General features: G+C 35.2%; 2 protein-coding genes across 2 annotated transcripts; both read right to left on the bottom strand.

Moving 5' to 3' along the window:
* Positions 1–14,333: 14,333 nt before the first annotated feature.
* LOC118878566 (uncharacterized) lies at positions 14,334–15,296 on the bottom strand. Its single transcript, XM_036821586.3, has 2 exons — positions 14,619–15,296; positions 14,334–14,563 (listed from the first exon to the last, which is right to left on the bottom strand). Exons 1-2 carry the CDS (start codon positions 15,276–15,278, stop codon positions 14,552–14,554), a joined length of 672 nt encoding a protein of 223 aa, XP_036677481.3. The 5' UTR covers positions 15,279–15,296; the 3' UTR covers positions 14,334–14,551.
* A 3,394-nt stretch (positions 15,297–18,690) lies between these two features.
* Positions 18,691–20,567, bottom strand: LOC118878467 (uncharacterized). The gene is made up of 2 exons (XM_036821461.3): positions 19,877–20,567; positions 18,691–19,821 (listed from the first exon to the last, which is right to left on the bottom strand). Exons 1-2 carry the CDS (start codon positions 20,564–20,566, stop codon positions 19,810–19,812), a joined length of 702 nt encoding a protein of 233 aa, XP_036677356.2. The 5' UTR covers position 20,567; the 3' UTR covers positions 18,691–19,809.
* Positions 20,568–22,836: the final 2,269 nt, after the last annotated feature.

Here is a 22,836-nt window from a genome sequence, read left to right as displayed (position 1 = left end):
CCTTCGCAAAATTAAAATCAATCACATAAAAACGGTCATATTTTTTACTACCTTTAAAGTTATATATTTTAATGCAGATGACACCATAATCATTCCACAAGCCCATAAAGGTATGCCATATCGAAATCCGAGTTCATTTGACCAAGTTATGGGCTTTTAAAGATGGAAAGAAGGCCCATTTCAGTAAACCTTCGCAAAATGAAAATCAATGACATAAAAGCGGTCATATTTATTACTACCTTTAAAGTTATATATATTAATGCAGATAACAACATAATCATTCCACAAGCGCATAAAGCTATGCCATATCGAAATCCGAGTTCATTTGACCAAGTTATGGGCTTTTCAATATAGAAAGGAGGCCCATTTCTGTAAGCCTTCGCAAAATTAAAATCAATGACATAAAAACGGTCATATTTTTTACTACCTTTTGAGTTATATATTTTAATGCAGATAACAACATAATCATTACAGAAGCCCATAAAGGTATGCCACATGCAATTCCGAGTTCACTTGACCAAGGTTTGGGCTTTTAAAGATGGAAAGGAGGCCCATTTCTATAAACCTTCGCAAAATTAAAATCAATGACATAAAAACAGTAATATTTTGTACAACCTTTAAAGTTTTATATTTATTAATGGAGATAACAACATAATCATTCCACAAGCCCATAAAGATGTGCCATATCGAAGTCCGAGTTCATTTGATCAAGTTATGGGCTTTTAAAGATGGAAAGGATTCCCATTTCTGTAAACCTTCGCAAAATAAAAATCAATGACATAAAAACGGTCATATTTTGTACTACCTCCTAAGTTATACATTTTAATGCAGATAACAACATAATCATTCCACAAGCCCATAAAGGTATGCCATATCGAAATCCGAGTTCATTTGACCAAGTTATGGGCTTTTAAAGATGGAATGAAGGCCCACTTCTGTAAACCTTCGCAAAATTAAGATCAATGACATAAAAACGGTCATATTTTGTACTACCTTTGAAGTTATATATTTTAATGCAGATAACAACATAATCATTCCACAAGGCCAAAAAATGTATGCCATATCGAAAACCGAGTTCATTTGACCAAGTTATGGGCTTTTAAAGATGGAAAGAAGGCCCATTTCAGTAAACCTTCGCAAAATTAAAATCAATGGCATAAAAACGGTCATATTTTTTACTTCTTTTAAGGTTATATATTTTAATGCAGATAACAACATAATCATTCCACAAGCCCATTTAGGTATGCCATATCGAACTTCTAGTTAATTTGACCAAGTTATGGCCATAGAGGTATGCCATATCGAAAACCGAGTTCATTGACCAAGTTATGGGCTTTTAAAGATGGAAAGAAGGCCCATTTCAGTAAACCTTCGCAAAATTAAAATCAATCACATAAAAACGGTCATATTTTTTACTACCTTTAAAGTTATATATTTTAATGCAGATGACACCATAATCATTCCACAAGCCCATAAAGGTATGCCATATCGAAATCCGAGTTCATTTGACCAAGTTATGGGCTTTTAAAGATGGAAAGAAGGCCCATTTCAGTAAACCTTCGCAAAATGAAAATCAATGACATAAAAACGGTCATATTTATTACTACCTTTAAAGTTATATATATTAATGCAGATAACAACATAATCATTCCACAAGCGCATAAAGCTATGCCATATCGAAATCCGAGTTCATTTGACCAAGTTATGGGCTTTTCAATATAGAAAGGAGGCCCATTTCTGTAAGCCTTCGCAAAATTAAAATCAATGACATAAAAACGGTCATATTTTTTACTACCTTTTGAGTTATATATTTTAATGCAGATAACAACATAATCATTCCAGAAGCCCATAAAGGTATGCCACATGCAATTCCGAGTTCACTTGACCAAGGTTTGGGCTTTTAAAGATGGAAAGGAGGCCCATTTCTATAAACCTTCGCAAAATTAAAATCAATGACATAAAAACAGTAATATTTTGTACAACCTTTAAAGTTTTATATTTATTAATGGAGATAACAACATAATCATTCCACAAGCCCATAAAGATGTGCCATATCGAAGTCCGAGTTCATTTGATCAAGTTATGGGCTTTTAAAGATGGAAAGGATTCCCATTTCTGTAAACCTTCGCAAAATAAAAATCAATGACATAAAAACGGTCATATTTTGTACTACCTCCTAAGTTATACATTTTAATGCAGATAACAACATAATCATTCCACAAGCCCATAAAGGTATGCCATATCGAAATCCGAGTTCATTTGACCAAGTTATGGGCTTTTAAAGATGGAATGAAGGCCCACTTCTGTAAACCTTCGCAAAATTAAGATCAATGACATAAAAACGGTCATATTTTGTACTACCTTTGAAGTTATATATTTTAATGCAGATAACAACATAATCATTCCACAAGGCCAAAAAATGTATGCCATATCGAAAACCGAGTTCATTTGACCAAGTTATGGGCTTTTAAAGATGGAAAGAAGGCCCATTTCAGTAAACCTTCGCAAAATTAAAATCAATGGCATAAAAACGGTCACATTTTTTACTTCTTTTAAGGTTATATATTTTAATGCAGATAACAACATAATCATTCCACAAGCCCATTTAGGTATGCCATATCGAACTTCTAGTTAATTTGACCAAGTTATGGCCATTTAAAGATGGAAAAAAGGCCCTTTTCAGTAAACCTTCGCCAAATTAAAATCAATGACATAAAAACTGTCATATTTTTTACTACCTTTAAAGATATATATTTTAATGCAGGTAACAACATAATCATTCCACAAGCCCATAAAGGTATGCCATATCGACAGCCGAGTTCATTTGACTAAGTTATGGGCTCTTAAAGATGGAATGAAGGCCCATTTCAGTAAACCTTCGCAAAATTAAAATCAATGACATAAAAACGGTCATATTATGTACTACCTTTTAAGTTATATATTTTAATGCAGATAACAACATAATCATTCCACAAGCCCATAAAGGTATGCCATATCGAAAACCGAGTTCATTGACCAAGTTATGGGCTTTTAAAGATGGAAAGAAGGCCCATTTCAGTAAACCTTCGCAAAATTAAAATCAATCACATAAGAACGGTCATATTTTTTTCTACCTTTAAAGTTATATATTTTAATGCAGATGACACCATAATCATTCCACAAGCCCATAAAGGTATGCCATATCGAAATCCGAGTTCATTTGACCAAGTTATGGGCTTTTAAAGATGGAAAGAAGGCCCATTTCAGTAAACCTTCGCAAAATGAAAATCAATGACATAAAAACGGTCATATTTATTACTACCTTTAAAGTTATATATATTAATGCAGATAACAACATAATCATTTCACAAGCGCATAAAGCTATGCCATATCGAAATCCGAGTTCATTTGACCAAGTTATGGGCTTTTCAATATAGAAAGGAGGCCCATTTCTGTAAGCCTTCGCAAAATTAAAATCAATGACATAAAAACGGTCATATTTTTTACTACCTTTTGAGTTATATATTTTAATGCAGATAACAACATAATCATTCCAGAAGCCCATAAAGGTATGCCACATGCAATTCCGAGTTCACTTGACCAAGGTTTGGGCTTTTAAAGATGGAAAGGAGGCCCATTTCTATAAACCTTCGCAAAATTAAAATCAATGACATAAAAACAGTAATATTTTGTACAACCTTTAAAGTTTTATATTTATTAATGGAGATAACAACATAATCATTCCACAAGCCCATAAAGATGTGCCATATCGAAGTCCGAGTTCATTTGATCAAGTTATGGGCTTTTAAAGATGGAAAGGATTCCCATTTCTGTAAACCTTCGCAAAATAAAAATCAATGACATAAAAACGGTCATATTTTGTACTACCTCCTAAGTTATACATTTTAATGCAGATAACAACATAATCATTCCACAAGCCCATAAAGGTATGCCATATCGAAATCCGAGTTCATTTGACCAAGTTATGGGCTTTTAAAGATGGAATGAAGGCCCACTTCTGTAAACCTTCGCAAAATTAAGATCAATGACATAAAAACGGTCATATTTTGTACTACCTTTTAAGTTATATATTTTAATGCAGATATCAACATAATCATTCCACAAGGCCAAAAAATGTATGCCATATCGAAAACCGAGTTCATTTGACCAAGTTATGGGCTTTTAAAGATGGAAAGAAGGCCCTTTTCAGTAAACCTTCGCAAAATTAAAATCAATGGCATAAAAACGGTCATATTTTTTACTTCTTTTAAGGTTATATATTTTAATGCAGATAACAACATAATCATTCCACAAGCCCATTTAGGTATGCCATATCGAACTTCTAGTTAATTTGACCAAGTTATGGCCATTTAAAGATGGAAAAAAGGCCCTTTTCAGTAAACCTTCGCCAAATTAAAATCAATGACATAAAAACTGTCATATTTTTTACTACCTTTAAAGATAAATATTTTAATGCAGGTAACAACATAATCATTCCACAAGCCCATAAAGGTATGCCATATCGACAGCCGATTTCATTTGACTAAGTTATGGGCTCTTAAAGATGGAATGAAGGCCCATTTCAGTAAACCTTCGCAAAATTAAAATCAATGACATAAAAACGGTCATATTATGTACTACCTTTTAAGTTATATATTTTAATGCAGATAACAACATAATCATTCCACAAGCCCATAAAGGTATGCCATATCGAAAACCGAGTTCATTGACCAAGTTATGGGCTTTTAAAGATGGAAAGAAGGCCCATTTCAGTAAACCTTCGCAAAATTAAAATCAATCACATAAGAACGGTCATATTTTTTTCTACCTTTAAAGTTATATATTTTAATGCAGATGACACCATATACATTCCACAAGCCCATAAAGGTATGCCATATCGAAATCCGAGTTCATTTGACCAAGTTATGGGGTTTTAAAGATGGAAAGGAGGCCCATTTCAGTAAACCTTCGCAAAATTAAAATCAATGACATAAGAACGGTCATTTTTTTTACTACCGTTAAAGATATATATATTAATGCAGATAACAACATAATCATTCCACAAGCCCATAAAGAGGTGCCATATCGAAGTCCGAGTTCATTTGATCAAGTTATGGGCTTTTAAAGATGGAAAGAAGGCCCATTTCAGTAAACCTTCGCAAAATTAAAATCAATGGCATAAAATCGGTCATATTTTTTACTTCTTTTAAGGTTATATATTTTAATGCAGATAACAACATAATCATTCCACAAGCCTATTAAGGTATGCCATATCGAAAACCGAGTTCATATGACCAAGTTATGGGGTTTTAAAAATGGAAAGGAGGCCCATTTCAGTAAACCTTCGCAAAATTAAAATCAATGACATAAGAACGGTCAGTTTTTTTACTACCTTTAAAGATATATATATTAATGCAGATAACAACATAATCATTCCACAAGCCCATAAAGAGGTGCCATATCGAAGTCCGAGTTAATTTGACCAAGTTATGGCCTTTTAAAGATGGAAAGAAGGCCCATTTCAGTAAACCTTCGCAAAATTAAAATCAATCACATAAAAACGGTTATATTTTTTACAACCTTTAAAGGTTTATTTATTAATGCAGATACCAACATAATCATTCCACAAGCCCATAAAGGTAGCCATATCGAATTCCGAGTTCATTTGACCAAGTTATGGGCTTTTAAAGATGGAAAGGAGGCCCATTTCTGTAAGCCTTCGCAAAATTAAAATCAATGACATAAAAACGGTCATATTTTTTACTACCTTTTGAGTTATATATTTTAATGCAGATAACAACATAATCATTCCACAAGCCCATAAAGGTATGCCACATGCAATTCCGAGTTCACTTGACCAAGTTATGGGCTTTTAAAAATGGAAAGGCGGCCCATTTCTATAAACCTTCGAAAAATTAAAATCAATGACATAAAAACGGTCATATTTTGTACTACCTTTAAAGTTGTATATATTAAAGCAGATAAGAACATAATCATTCCACGAGCCCATAAAGATGTGCCATATCGAAGTCTGAGTTCATTTGATCAAGTTATGGGCTTTTAAAGATGGAAAGAAGGCCCACTTCAGTAAACCTTTGCTAAATTAAAATCAATGACATAAAAGCGGTCATATTTTTTACTACCTTTTAAGTTATATATTTTAATGCAGATAACAACATAATCATTCCACCAGCCCATTAAGGTATGCCATATCCAATTCCGAGTTCACTTGACCAAGTTATTGGCTTTTAAAGATGGAAAGGAGGCCAATTTATGTAAACCTTCGCAAAATTAAAATCAATAACAAAAAACGGTAATATTTTTTACTACCTTTAAAGTTATATATTTTAGTGCAGATAACAACATAATCATTCCATAAGCCCATAAAGGTATGCCATATTGAAATCCGAGTTCATTTCAGTTATGGGCTTTAAAAGATGGAAAGAAGGCCCATTTCAGTAAACCTTCCCAAAATTAAAATCAATGACATAAGAACGGTCATTTTTTTACTACCTTTAAAGTTATATATGTTAATGCAGATAACAACATAATCATTCCACAAGCCCATAAAGATGTGCCATATCGAAGTCCGAGTTCATTTGATCAAGTTATGGGCTTTTAAAGATGGAAAGAAGGCCCATTTCAGTAAACCTTCGCAAAATTAAAATCAATGGCGTAAAAACGGTCATATTATATTCTCCCTTCAAGGTTATATATTTTAATGCAGATAACAACATAATCATTCCACAAGCCCAAGTTATAGCCTTTTAAAGATGGAAAAAAGGCCCATTTTAGTGAACCTTCGCCAAATTAAAATCAATGACATAAAAACTGTCAAATTTTTTACTACCTTTAAAGATATATATTTTAATGCAGGTAACAACGTCATCATTCCACAAGCCCATAAAGGTATGCCATATCGAAAACCGAGTTTATTTGACTAAGTTATAGGCTCTTAAAGATGGAATGAAGGCCCATTTCAGTAAACCTTCGCAAAATTAAAATCAATGACATAAAAACGGTCATATATATTTTAATGCAGATAACAACATAATCATTCCACCAGCCCATTAAGGTATGCCATATCCAATTCCGAGTTCACTTGACCAAGTTATTGGCTTTTAAAGATGGAAAGGAGGCCAATTTATGTAAACCTTCGCAAAATTAAAATCAATAACATAAAACGGTAATATTTTTTACTACCTTTAAAGTTATATATTTTAGTGCAGATAACAACATAATCATTCCACAAGCCCATAAATGTATGCCACATGCAATTCCGAGTTCACTTGACCAAGCTATGGGCTTTTAAAGATGGAAAGGAGGCCCATTTCTGTAAGCCTTCGCAAAATTAAAATCAATGACATAAAAACGGTCATATTTTTTACTACCTTTTGAGTTATATATTTTAATGCAGATAACAACATAATCATTCCACAAGCTCATTAAGGTATGCCATATCGAACTCCTTGTTAATTTGACCAAGTTATGGCCTTTTAAAGATGGAAAGGATTCCCATTTCTGTAAACCTTCGCAAAATAAAAATCAATGACATAAAAACGGTCATATTTTGTACTACCTATTAAGATATATATTTTAATGCAGATAACAACATAATCATTCCACAAGCCCATAAAGGTATGCCATATCGAAATCCGAGCTCATTTCACCAAGTTATGGGCTTTTAAAGATGGAATGAAGGCTCATTTCTGTAAACCTTCGCAAAATTAAGATCAATGACATAAAAACGGTCATATTTTGTACTACCTTTTAAGTTATATATTTTAATGCAGATAACAACATAATCATTCCACAAGCCCAAAAATGTATGCCATATCGAAAACCGAGTTCATATGACCAAGTTATGGGGTTTTAAAGATGAAAGGAGGCCCATTTCAGTAAACCTTCGCAAAATTAAAATCAATGACATAAGAACGGTCATTTTTTTTACTACCTTTAAAGATATATATATTAATGCAGATAACAACATAATCATTCCACAAGCCCATAAAGAGGTGCCATATCGAAGTCCGAGTTCATTTGATCAAGTTATGGGCTTTTAAAGATGGAAAGAAGGCCCATTTCAGTACACCTTCGCAAAATTAAAATCAATGGCATAAAATCGGTCATATTTTTTACTTCTTTTAAGGTTATATATTTTAATGCAGATAACAACATAATCATTCCACAAGCCTATTAAGGTATGCCATATCGAAAACCGAGTTCATATGACCAAGTTATGGGGTTTTAAAAATGGAAAGGAGGCCCATTTCAGTAAACCTTCGCAAAATTAAAATCAATGACATAAGAACGGTCAGTTTTTTTACTACCTTTAAAGATATATATATTAATGCAGATAACAACATAATCATTCCACAAGCCCATAAAGAGGTGCCATATCGAAGTCCGAGTTAATTTGACCAAGTTATGGCCTTTTAAAGATGGAAAGAAGGCCCATTTCTGTAAACCTTCGCAAAATTAAAATCAATCACATAAAAACGGTTATATTTTTTACAACCTTTAAAGGTTTATTTATTAATGCAGATACCAACATAATCATTCCACAAGCCCATAAAGGTAGCCATATCGAATTCCGAGTTCATTTGACCAAGTTATGGGCTTTTAAAGATGGAAAGGAGGCCCATTTCTGTAAGCCTTCGCAAAATTAAAATCAATGACATAAAAACGGTCATATTTTTTACTCCCTTTTGAGTTATATATTTTAATGCAGATAACAACATAATCATTCCACAAGCCCATAAAGGTATGCCACATGCAATTCCGAGTTCACTTGACCAAGTTATGGGCTTTTAAAAATGGAAAGGCGGCCCATTTCTATAAACCTTCGCAAAATTAAAATCAATGACATAAAAACGGTCATATTTTGTACTACCTTTAAAGTTGTATATATTAAAGCAGATAAGAACATAATCATTCCACGAGCCCATAAAGATGTGCCATATCGAAGTCTGAGTTCATTTGATCAAGTTATGGGCTTTTAAAGATGGAAAGAAGGCCCACTTCAGTAAACCTTTGCTAAATTAAAATCAATGACATAAAAGCGGTCATATTTTTTACTACCTTTTAAGTTATATATTTTAATGCAGATAACAACATAATCATTCCACCAGCCCATTAAGGTATGCCATATCCAATTCCGAGTTCATTTGACCAAGTTATTGGCTTTTAAAGATGGAAAGGAGGCCAATTTATGTAAACCTTCGCAAAATTAAAATCAATAACAAAAAACGGTAATATTTTTTACTACCTTTAAAGTTATATATTTTAGTGCAGATAACAACATAATCATTCCACAAGCCCATAAATGTATGCCACATGCAATTCCGAGTTCACTTGACCAAGCTATGGGCTTTTAAAGATGGAAAGGAGGCCCATTTCTGTAAGCCTTCGCAAAATTAAAATCAATGACATAAAAACGGTCATATTTTTTACTACCTTTTGAGTTATATATTTTAATGCAGATAACAACATAATCACATCCAATTCCGAGTTCACTTGACCAAGTTATGGGGTTTTAAAGATGGAAAGGAGGCCCATTTCTATAAACCTTCGCAAAATAAAAATCAATGACATAAAAACGGTCATATTTTTTACTACCTATAAAGTTGTATATTTTAATGCAGATAACAACATAATCATTCCATAAGCCCATAAAGGTATGCCATATTGAAATCCGAGTTCATTTCAGTTATGGGCTTTAAAAGATGGAAAGAAGGCCCATTTCAGTAAACCTTCCCAAAATTAAAATCAATGACATAAGAACGGTCATTTTTTTACTACCTTTAAAGTTATATATGTTAATGCAGATAACAACATAATCATTCCACAAGCCCATAAAGATGTGCCATATCGAAGTCCGAGTTCATTTGATCAAGTTATGGGCTTTTAAAGATGGAAAGAAGGCCCATTTCAGTAAACCTTCGCAAAATTAAAATCAATGGCGTAAAAACGGTCATATTATATTCTCCCTTCAAGGTTATATATTTTAATGCAGATAACAACATAATCATTCCACAAGCCCAAGTTATAGCCTTTTAAAGATGGAAAAAAGGCCCATTTTAGTGAACCTTCGCCAAATTAAAATCAATGACATAAAAACTGTCAAATTTTTTACTACCTTTAAAGATATATATTTTAATGCAGGTAACAACGTCATCATTCCACAAGCCCATAAAGGTATGCCATATCGAAAACCGAGTTTATTTGACTAAGTTATAGGCTCTTAAAGATGGAATGAAAGTCCATTTCAGTAAACCTTCGCAAAATTAAAATCAATCAAATAAAAACGGTCATATATATTTAAATGCAGATAACAACATAATCATTCCACCAGCCCATTAAGGTATGCCACATCCAATTCCGAGTTCACTTGACCAAGTTATTGGCTTTTAAAGATGGAAAGGAGGCCAATTTATGTAAGCCTTCGCAAAATTAAAATCAATAACATAAAACGGTAATATTTTTTACTACCTTTAAAGTTATATATTTTAGTGCAGATAACAACATAATCATTCCACAAGCCCATAAATGTATGCCACATGCAATTCCGAGTTCACTTGACCAAGCTATGGGCTTTTAAAGATGGAAAGGAGGCCCATTTCTGTAAGCCTTCGCAAAATTAAAATCAATGACATAAAAACGGTCATATTTTTTACTACCTTTTGAGTTATATATTTTAATGCAGATAACAACATAATCACATCTATAGTAGTATAAACTGCTATACTTATTAAACACCTTATTAAACTGAACTGTTCTCCTTCACTTCTTGTTCGCAATAGGCTGGTTTTACATAGCGTCGGTTTTACATACGATTACGTGAAGTTGGCTGCGATCAATATCGATACTTAACATTTTAGAGTTGCCAGGTTGGCCACTTTACAACAGGAGATACTTTAGATGCTAACGACTATTAGACAGCTAGCCGTTACATTCAAATACTTGTTGATATACATTTACAACAAAGAGTTATACTTAAATATATACAAGACACTTATCCTACTACAATTCGGCCATCCTGACTGGTTGATCACCTGATCAAGATATATTGATTTAAAAGTTATGCTTATTATATCAATGGTTATGGTTATGGTTACATAAGTTTCATTTTCTTGTTATACTTTACATTTTTATTTTTGTTTTTTACTTTTATTTTTATTCTTTATCCAATGTCTTAAATTTTGGGCACTCCAAACACCTAGATAAGGACTTCGTGCTAATTGAAACCCTTCGACGTCTTTTAATAAAAACCTGTCATTGCGCATCGCTTTTGCAATCACATATGGTCCCTTATGTTTGGGAATCAGTTTCCTAGCAGTCCCAACAGTCGAGTCAAAATTCTTCACCATTACATAGTCTCCTTTTTTATACCCTTTAGCCTTTACACGTCTTTTATTATATAATTTTTCGTTATAATCTTGAACTTGTTTTTGGTGGGTCGCAGCTTTTTTTCTTATTTGTGCTAAACTATCTAATTTTGTATTTTCATTTATGTCCTCTAGCTTTTCCTTAAGTTCATCAACAATCTTTCCTTTTTGTTCTACTCCAAACAGCATTTTACTCGGAAGTTGTCTTATACTTCTGTGCAACGTATTATTAAGAGCATGTTCTATTTTATCTATAACATTGTCCCAGTATACACCTTTACTTTGATCAATTAATTTTGCTATCATTGGTCCAAGACTCCTGTTAATCCTTTCGACTTGACCATTTGCCTGTGGTGAGCCTGTGGCTATCTTAATATGCTTCACATTATACTCTTCCATGAATTCTTCGAAGTCCTTAGACGTAAAACAACTACCGTGGTCTGAAACTATACATTTTGGACGACTGTATGCCCTAAAGTAATCTTTTAATGCCGTTATTACCTCCCTAGTACTTGTTGATTTAGTTGAATAGAGTCTTACAAATTTCGTAAATCCGTCGACTACCACAAAAATATGCTTTTTTGCTCTCGATGAGTCTACTGGACCATAATGGTCAATGTGTATTAACTCGAATGGTTTGCTTCCCTTGGGAATACTGTTCAAAAAACCTTCTCCTTTACCTGATTTTGGTGAAAACGCTACACATTTTAAACAATTTTCTATATGCGCAACACACTTTTCTTTCAAGCTTGGAAACCAATACGTTTTTGAAATTATGTCCATCATTTTATCTCTTCCTACATGTCCTATTTCGTTATGGTATTTATATAGTACCTGATTTTCCATTTCTTCTGGCACGTAAAACAGTATTCTATTGCCATTTGCTTTTCTGTACACTACACCATTTCTCATTTCAAATAATTTAAGTTCTGCTTTCTCTAAAACGGTTTTAAGCTTCTTAATTCTTAAATCTTTTCCTTGACAAATGACTAAATTTTCTTCAAAACTGTTGGTTTCTACTATTAGAATATTATTATACCTGCTGAGAGCATCCACATGTTGCATTTTGTTTCCAGCCCTGTGACATATCTCAAGATCATAGTTTTCCATCTCCAAGGCCCATCTCGATATCTTCGGATTAAGTTCTGCCTTATTAAGTGTTAACTTAAGTGCAATACAGTCGGTTACTAGTCTCACATGCTTTCCTTGCAAATATATCCTAAATCTACGAAGAGCATAAATAACCGCTAAAGTCTCGAGTTCAAAACTATGTAATTTAGCCTCATCTGCTGTAGTACGCTTAGAGAAATAGAATACAGGGTGTAACTTGCCATCATCTTTCTTTTGTAACAGTACTGCACCAAATCCCAGAGCGCTGGCGTCACAATGTAATTCTGTATCGTCTTTGTAATTATATAACGCTAGTACTGGTGACTCAATAAGTTTTTCCTTTAGACTGAGAAAGCAATTCATCTCTACTTCACCAAATTGAAATGGTTTGTCTTTCCTTAACAGGTCGTACAAAGGTTTTGCTATTGTAGAGAAATCCTTTATAAACCTTCGAAAATATGAAGAAAGTCCCAAAAAACTTTGTACTGCCTGTACCTTGGAGGGAACTGGAAAATTTTTTACGGCTTCAATGCCCTTATCGTCTGCCCTGATGCCATTCTCGGAAATCAAAAATCCTAAATACTTTATATTTGATTTTAAAAACTCACATTTATCCTTTCTAAGCTCTAATCTGTTCTGTGTAAGCCTTTTAAATATTTCTTCTAATGTTTCCAAATGCTCATAAATATCTTTGCTGGCGACCATTATATCATCCATGTACACTACTACTTTGTTGTTTCTAATCATGTCATCAAAAATTTTATTAACAAAGCGTTGAAAAACAGCCGGTGCGTTTTTGATACCCATTGGCATTCTTAAAAATTCAAATTGTCCTAGTGGAGTCACGAATGAAGTATATTTGACAGATTCTTCATTTACAAAAACATGAAAATATCCATTTTTAAGATCTAACTTCGAGAATACTTTTTTGTCCACTAATTTATCTAATAAATCATCGATGTGTGGCAGTGGGTAGTTGTCTTTTAGCAGTGCTTTGTTAAGTTTCCTATAATCAATGCATAATCTAATTTCACCTGTTTTCTTCTTGACTAATACTATCGGAGATGCAAATTCTGATTCGCTTGGTCTTATTATATCGCTTTTCAAATATTCGTCTAGTAATTTTTGAAGCTTATCCTTTTCTGTATATGATAATCGTCGAGGACTACAACTGAAAGGTTTTGCATTATCTAGGCATAGCTTCATTTCTGCTCTAATCATTGGCTTTTCAGGTCTAGTTGCTTTTACATAACTGTTTTCAATTATTTTCAAGAAACGACATTGTATTTGATAAGTAATGCTTTTGTCCCAGTTAAATTCAATCGTTTCGTTGTTTGTACAGTCGATATTAAGTATTTCGGTTTCAAAATTGTCAATTTCCAGTTGCCTGTTTACATTTGTACATTCCGTTTTTTCATTGTTAAGTCTCATAACTGTCTGACCGATATTTCCACTATTTCGTCTCGTAACTGTTTGACCGTCATTTTCACTATTTCGTCCCGTAACTGTTTGACTCATTGTTTTACTGTTTCGTCCCGTAACTGTTTGACTCATTGTTTCATTGTTTCGTCTCGTAACTGTTTGACTCGTTGTTTCATTGTTTTGTATCATCGCCCTGTGACCTATTCTTTTATTATGATCTTTCACGACTGCATGTTCCGCTTTTACAGCTTCAGTCGCCAATTCCAAAACATTCTCGGTTATATAGTCATCTAAACACTCAATATTATGATTTACTTCAGCAATGCGCAACGACAGATCACTAGTAGCACTCGTCGGGTTTTGTTTTGATATATCTTCTACAGTTATCATCTTTAAAGTTCTTAAATCTAAATTTAAATCGCAAGCATCCATGAAATTTCTACCCAAAACCACATCATACATCATAGACTCATTGGCAACAACTGTTAAATTGAAGTAACATTTTATTTTTTCTTTTAATACAAAACATAAAATTTTTCCATAGATTTGTAATGGGCTTCTATTTATACCAAAATAATGTTCTTTAACTTCATGTAGTTTGGCCTCCCTGGGCAACAAAGATAATTTAATCAATGAAATTGGACTGCCAGAGTCTAAGATGCATGCTGTAACCATAGGAGATATAATTTGATTGTCAAAATAAATTTAAATACACCTTACATATTTATTTTCAGCATTTCCCTTCCTTTCCTCGCATTGGGCTACGAAGTGGCCGAACTTGCCACAAGCATAGCAGGATCCTGGCACCCTTGCTGGCTTTCGACAATTCTTAGCGATGTGTCCTCTGGCGTTGCAATTACCGCAGCGGAATCCTCCGTTGTCGCTCCTATTCCTGTTCAGCTCCTTCGACACCAACTCCTTTGGCTTGTCCAAACGGATACCAGCAAACGCACGGAGAGTTTGCATCGGATCTGTGAAGCATTGGATCCGGGCTTGATCACGCAAATTCTGTGCTGGTATTCCCTCGACTATCTGATCAACCAATTCGTCCGGTTCGATGTTGATGCTGCTGGCTAGCATTGTCTTTGCCTCAAAATACACCGCGAACTTTTCGGAATGATGCCCCTTTAAATCTTCAAATTTGCGTCGTGCCTCTGCTTTTGAAAGCTTATCGCCGAATGCTAAAATCAGCTGTTCCAAAAGATTCTCTGCCGGCTCCATAATACGCGTTGCATTTGCATGCAACCAGCGCTGAGCGACACCCTTCAGTTTGGACACAATCACCATCTTCATGCCCACTGCATCCAGGTTGTACATTTCAGCAATGTTGCGTACTTGCTGGGTCCAAATGTTTGCACAAGAAGATCCATCAAAATCCATGATGATTTCCTTGGCAAATGAAAGTGACATTTGGCGCTTCTAGTCCTTTGTTTACAACTGCCACTCGTTGTTGCTCAACACTGTTTCTTACATCGATATCGGTTTCGCTATCGATATCAGCACTTCCATCGGTGCTTGGTATTTTTCCGCCAACTGCTTCCTCGAAGTTTTCGCCGCTCGCTTTACTCCCTCGCTGCTCACTGCTTGGTTGCAGTTTTCGGCCATGTTGATGACGTCATTGCCAACTGCTTGCGACGCGGCTCTTACTTGTGCAAGAATGTTCTGGAGCTCCTTACCAGCTTCGATTTCAGCGCGTATTTGTTGTAGCGACAACACTCCTTCGGCTACAGCAAACCACTCGTCTCCCTTGGGCCTTGAAGCCGCTGCAGGAATCAGTTCCGACCTAGGGTTGGCATCCTCAGCAGAGAAATCCTCCCCCAAGTCATCTTCCGGCTCTAACTCCTGAGCCCGATCAGCCAGGAGCTCGTTGTCAGCGTACTGCGGCAGTGGGGACTCCGGGCGAGTTCCACGAACTAGCGGGTCCACGCCATTTAGTCGTGCCGCCAGTTCGGCCTTATTGCCGATCGTCGGCAAGTTTAATGCCGCCAACCACCTTTTGAGCTGGACGACCGTGAACTTTTGGACATCAATTAGATCCATTTTATGGGTCAGAACCACTTCTGAAGTTTATAGTAGTATAAACTGCTATACTTATTAAACACTTTATTAAACTGAACTGTTCTCCTTCTTGTTCGCAATAGGCTGGTTTTACATAGCGTCGGTTTTACATACGATTACGTGAAGTTGGCTGCGATCAATATCGATACTTAACATTTTAGAGTTGCCAGGTTGGCCACTTTACAACAGGAGATACTTTAGATGCTAACGACTATTAGACAGCTAGCCGTTACATTCAAATACTTGTTGATATACATTTACAACAAAGAGTTATACTTAAATATATACAAGACACTTATCCTACTACAATTCGGCCATCCTGACTGGTTGATCACCTGATCAAGATATATTGATTTAAAAGTTATGCTTATTATATCAATGGTTATGGTTATGGTTACATAAGTTTCATTTTCTTGTTATACTTTACATTTTTATTTTTGTTTTTTACTTTTATTTTTATTCTTTATCCAATGTCTTAAATTTTGGGCACTCCAAACACCTAGATAAGGACTTCGTGCTAATTGAAACCCTTCGACGTCTTTTAATAAAAACCTGTCATTGCGCATCGCTTTTGCAATCACATATGGTCCCTTATGTTTGGGAATCAGTTTCCTAGCAGTCCCAACAGTCGAGTCAAAATTCTTCACCATTACATAGTCTCCTTTTTTATACCCTTTAGCCTTTACACGTCTTTTATTATATAATTTTTCGTTATAATCTTGAACTTGTTTTTGGTGGGTCGCAGCTTTTTTTCTTATTTGTGCTAAACTATCTAATTTTGTATTTTCATTTATGTCCTCTAGCTTTTCCTTAAGTTCATCAACAATCTTTCCTTTTTGTTCTACTCCAAACAGCATTTTACTCGGAAGTTGTCTTATACTTCTGTGCAACGTATTATTAAGAGCATGTTCTATTTTATCTATAACATTGTCCCAGTATACACCTTTACTTTGATCAATTAATTTTGCTATCATTGGTCCAAGGCTCCTGTTAATCCTTTCGACTTGACCATTTGCCTGTGGTGAGCCTGTGGCTATCTTAATATGCTTCACATTATACTCTTCCATGAATTCTTCGAAGTCCTTAGACGTAAAACAACTACCGCGGTCTGAAACTATACATTTTGGACGACTGTATGCCCTAAAGTAATCTTTTAATGCCGTTATTACCTCCCTAGTACTTGTTGATTTAGTTGAATAGAGTCTTACAAATTTCGTAAATCCGTCGACTACCACAAAAATATGCTTTTTTGCTCTCGATGAGTCTACTGGACCATAATGGTCAATGTGTATTAACTCGAATGGTTTGCTTCCCTTGGGAATACTGTTCAAAAAACCTTCTCCTTTACCTGATTTTGGTGAAAACGCTACACATTTTAAACAATTTTCTATATGCGCAACACACTTTTCTTTCAAGCTTGGAAACCAATACGTTTTTGAAATTATGTCCATCATTTTATCTCTTCCTACATGTCCTATTTCGTTATGGTATTTATATAGTACCTGATTTTCCATTTCTTCTGGCACGTAAAACAGTATTCTATTGCCATTTGCTTTTCTGTACACTACACCATTTCTCATTTCAAATAATTTAAGTTCTGCTTTCTCTAAAACGGTTTTAAGCTTCTTAATTCTTAAATCTTTTCCTTGACAAATGACTAAATTTTCTTCAAAACTGTTGGTTTCTACTATTAGAATATTATTATACCTGCTGAGAGCATCCACATGTTGCATTTTGTTTCCAGCCCTGTGACATATCTCAAGATCATAGTTTTCCATCTCCAAGGCCCATCTCGATATCTTCGGATTAAGTTCTGCCTTATTAAGTGTTAACTTAAGTGCAATACAGTCGGTTACTAGTCTCACATGCTTTCCTTGCAAATATATCCTAAATCTACGAAGAGCATAAATAACCGCTAAAGTCTCGAGTTCAAAACTATGTAATTTAGCCTCATCTGCTGTAGTACGCTTAGAGAAATAGAATACAGGGTGTAACTTGCCATCATCTTTCTTTTGTAACAGTACTGCACCAAATCCCAGAGCGCTGGCGTCACAATGTAATTCTGTATCGTCTTTGTAATTATATAACGCTAGTACTGGTGACTCAATAAGTTTTTCCTTTAGACTGAGAAAGCAATTCATCTCTACTTCACCAAATTGAAATGGTTTGTCTTTCCTTAACAGGTCGTACAAAGGTTTTGCTATTGTAGAGAAATCCTTTATAAACCTTCGAAAATATGAAGAAAGTCCCAAAAAACTTTGTACTGCCTGTACCTTGGAGGGAACTGGAAAATTTTTTACGGCTTCAATGCCCTTATCGTCTGCCCTGATGCCATTCTCGGAAATCAAAAATCCTAAATACTTTATATTTGATTTTAAAAACTCACATTTATCCATTCTAAGCTCTAATCTGTTCTGTGTAAGCCTTTTAAATATTTCTTCTAATGTTTCCAAATGCTCATAAATATCTTTGCTGGCGACCATTATATCATCCATGTACACTACTACTTTGTTGTTTCTAATCATGTCATCAAAAATTTTATTAACAAAGCGTTGAAAAACAGCCGGTGCGTTTTTGATACCCATTGGCATTCTTAAAAATTCAAATTGTCCTAGTGGAGTCACGAATGAAGTATATTTGACAGATTCTTCATTTACAAAAACATGAAAATATCCATTTTTAAGATCTAACTTCGAGAATACTTTTTTGTCCACTAATTTATCTAATAAATCATCGATGTGTGGCAGTGGGTAGTTGTCTTTTAGCAGTGCTTTGTTAAGTTTCCTATAATCAATGCATAATCTAATTTCACCTGTTTTCTTCTTGACTAATACTATCGGAGATGCAAATTCTGATTCGCTTGGTCTTATTATATCGCTTTTCAAATATTCGTCTAGTAATTTTTGAAGCTTATCCTTTTCTGTATATGATAATCGTCGAGGACTACAACTGAAAGGTTTTGCATTATCTAGGCATAGCTTCATTTCTGCTCTAATCATTGGCTTTTCAGGTCTAGTTGCTTTTACATAACTGTTTTCAATTATTTTCAAGAAACGACATTGTATTTGATAAGTAATGCTTTTGTCCCAGTTAAATTCAATCGTTTCGTTGTTTGTACAGTCGATATTAAGTATTTCGGTTTCAAAATTGTCAATTTCCAGTTGCCTGTTTACATTTGTACATTCCGTTTTTTCATTGTTAAGTCTCATAACTGTCTGACCGATATTTCCACTATTTCGTCTCGTAACTGTTTGACCGTCATTTTCACTATTTCGTCCCGTAACTGTTTGACTCATTGTTTTACTGTTTCGTCCCGTAACTGTTTGACTCATTGTTTCATTGTTTCGTCTCGTAACTGTTTGACTCGTTGTTTCATTGTTTTGTATCATCGCCCTGTGACCTATTCTTTTATTATGATCTTTCACGACTGCATGTTCCGCTTTTACAGCTTCAGTCGCCAATTCCAAAACATTCTCGGTTATATAGTCATCTAAACACTCAATATTATGATTTACTTCAGCAATGCGCAACGACAGATCACTAGTAGCACTCGTCGGGTTATGTTTTGATATATCTTCTACAGTTATCATCTTTAAAGTTCTTAAATCTAAATTTAAATCGCAAGCATCCATGAAATTTCTACCCAAAACCACATCATACATCATAGACTCATTGGCAACAACTGTTAAATTGAAGTAACATTTTATTTTTTCTTTTAATACAAAACATAAAATTTTTCCATAGATTTGTAATGGGCTTCTATTTATACCAAAATAATGTTCTTTAACTTCATGTAGTTTGGCCTCCCTGGGCAACAAAGATAATTTAATCAATGAAATTGGACTGCCAGAGTCTAAGATGCATGCTGTAACCATAGGAGATATAATTTGATTGTCAAAATAAATTTTAATACACCTTACATATTTATTTTCAGCATTTCCCTTCCTTTCCTCGCATTGGGCTACGAAGTGGCCGAACTTGCCACAAGCATAGCAGGATCCTGGCACCCTTGCTGGCTTTCGACAATTCTTAGCGATGTGTCCTCTGGCGTTGCAATTACCGCAGCGGAATCCTCCGTTGTCGCTCCTATTCCTGTTCAGCTCCTTCGACACCAACTCCTTTGGCTTGTCCAAACGGATACCAGCAAACGCACGGAGAGTTTGCATCGGATCTGTGAAGCATTGGATCCGGGCTTGATCACGCAAATTCTGTGCTGGTATTCCCTCGACTATCTGATCAACCAATTCGTCCGGTTCGATGTTGATGCTGCTGGCTAGCATTGTCTTTGCCTCAAAATACACCGCGAACTTTTCGGAATGATGCCACTTTAAATCTTCAAATTTGCGTCGTGCCTCTGCTTTTGAAAGCTTATCGCCGAATGCTAAAATCAGCTGTTCCAAAAGATTCTCTGCCGGCTCCATAATACGCGTTGCATTTGCATGCAACCAGCGCTGAGCGACACCCTTCAGTTTGGACACAATCACCATCTTCATGCCCACTGCATCCAGGTTGTACATTTCAGCAATGTTGCGTACTTGCTGGGTCCAAATGTTTGCACAAGAAGATCCATCAAAATCCATGATGATTTCCTTGGCAAATGAAAGTGACATTTGGCGCTTCTAGTCCTTTGTTTACAACTGCCACTCGTTGTTGCTCAACACTGTTTCTTACATCGATATCGGTTTCGCTATCGATATCAGCACTTCCATCGGTGCTTGGTATTTTTCCGCCAACTGCTTCCTCGAAGTTTTCGCCGCTCGCTTTACTCCCTCGCTGCTCACTGCTTGGTTGCAGTTTTCGGCCATGTTGATGACGTCATTGCCAACTGCTTGCGACGCGGCTCTTACTTGTGCAAGAATGTTCTGGAGCTCCTTACCAGCTTCGATTTCAGCGCGTATTTGTTGTAGCGACAACACTCCTTCGGCTACAGCAAACCACTCGTCTCCCTTGGGCCTTGAAGCCGCTGCAGGAATCAGTTCCGACCTAGGGTTGGCATCCTCAGCAGAGAAATCCTCCCCCAAGTCATCTTCCGGCTCTAACTCCTGAGCCCGATCAGCCAGGAGCTCGTTGTCAGCGTACTGCGGCAGTGGGGACTCCGGGCGAGTTCCACGAACTAGCGGGTCCACGCCATTTAGTCGTGCCGCCAGTTCGGCCTTATTGCCGATCGTCGGCAAGTTTAATGCCGCCAACCACCTTTTGAGCTGGACGACCGTGAACTTTTGGACATCAATTAGATCCATTTTATGGGTCAGAACCACTTCTGAAGTTTATAGTAGTATAAACTGCTATACTTATTAAACACTTTATTAAACTGAACTGTTCTCCTTCTTGTTCGCAATAGGCTGGTTTTACATAGCGTCGGTTTTACATACGATTACGTGAAGTTGGCTGCGATCAATATCGATACTTAACATTTTAGAGTTGCCAGGTTGGCCACTTTACAACAGGAGATACTTTAGATGCTAACGACTATTAGACAGCTAGCCGTTACATTCAAATACTTGTTGATATACATTTACAACAAAGAGTTATACTTAAATATATACAAGACACTTATCCTACTACACATCCAATTCCGAGTTCACTTGACCAAGTTATGGGGTTTTAAAGATGGAAAGGAGGCCCATTTCTATAAACCTTCGCAAAATAAAAATCAATGACATAAAAACGGTCATATTTTTTACTACCTTTAAAGTTGTATATTTTAATGCAGATAACAACATAATCATTCCATAAGCCCATAAAGGTATGCCATATTGAAATCCGAGTTCATTTCAGTTATGGGCTTTAAAAGATGGAAAGAAGGCCCATTTCAGTAAACCTTCCCAAAATTAAAATCAATGACATAAGAACGGTCATTTTTTTACTACCTTTAAAGTTATATATATTAATGCAGATAACAACATAATCATTCCACAAGCCCATAAAGATGTGCCATATCGAAGTCCGAGTTCATTTGATCAAGTTATGGGCTTTTAAAGATGGAAAGAAGGCCCATTTCAGTAAACCTTCGCAAAATTAAAATCAATGGCGTAAAAACGGTCATATTATATTCTCCCATCAAGGTTGTTTATTTTAATGCAGATAACAACATAATCATTCCACAAGCCCAAGTTATAGCCTTTTAAAGATGGAAAAAAGGCCCATTTTAGTGAACCTTCGCCAAATTAAAATCAATGACATAAAAACTGTCAAATTTTTTACTACCTTTAAAGATATATATTTTAATGCAGGTAACAACATCATCATTCCACAAGCCCATAAAGGTATGCCATATCGAAAACCGAGTTTATTTGACTAAGTTATAGGCTCTTAAAGATGGAATGAAGGCCCATTTCAGTAAACCTTCGCAAAATTAAAATCAATGACATAAAAACGGTCATATTTTATACTACCTTTTAAGTTATATATTTTAATGCAGATAACAACATAATCATACCACAAGCCCATAAAGGTATGCCATATCGAAAACCGAGTTCATTGACCAAGTTATGGTCTTTTAAAGATGGAAAGAAGGCCCATTTCAGTAAACCTTTGCAAAATTAAAATCAATGACATAAAAACGGTCATATTTTTTACAACCTTTAAAGGTTTATTTATTAATGCAGATAACAACATAATCATTCCACAAGTCCATAAAAGTATGCCATATCGAATTCCGAGTTCATTTGACCAAGCTATGGGCTTTTAAAGATGGAAAGGAGGCCCATTTCTGTAAGCCTTCGCAAAATTAAAATCAATGACATAAAAACGGTCATATTTTTTACTGCCTTTTGAGTTATATATTTTAATGCAAATAACAACATAATCATTCCACAAGCCCATAAAGGTATGCCACATCCAATTCCGAGTTCACTTGACCAAGTTATGGGCTTTTAAA

This window comes from Drosophila suzukii, chromosome 3 (assembly GCF_043229965.1).
Source record: "Drosophila suzukii chromosome 3, CBGP_Dsuzu_IsoJpt1.0, whole genome shotgun sequence".
Lineage (NCBI taxonomy): Eukaryota > Metazoa > Arthropoda > Insecta > Diptera > Drosophilidae > Drosophila > Drosophila suzukii.
The sequence above is the reverse complement of the archived record's forward strand: the minus strand, read 5'-3'. Positions and strand labels throughout refer to the sequence as shown.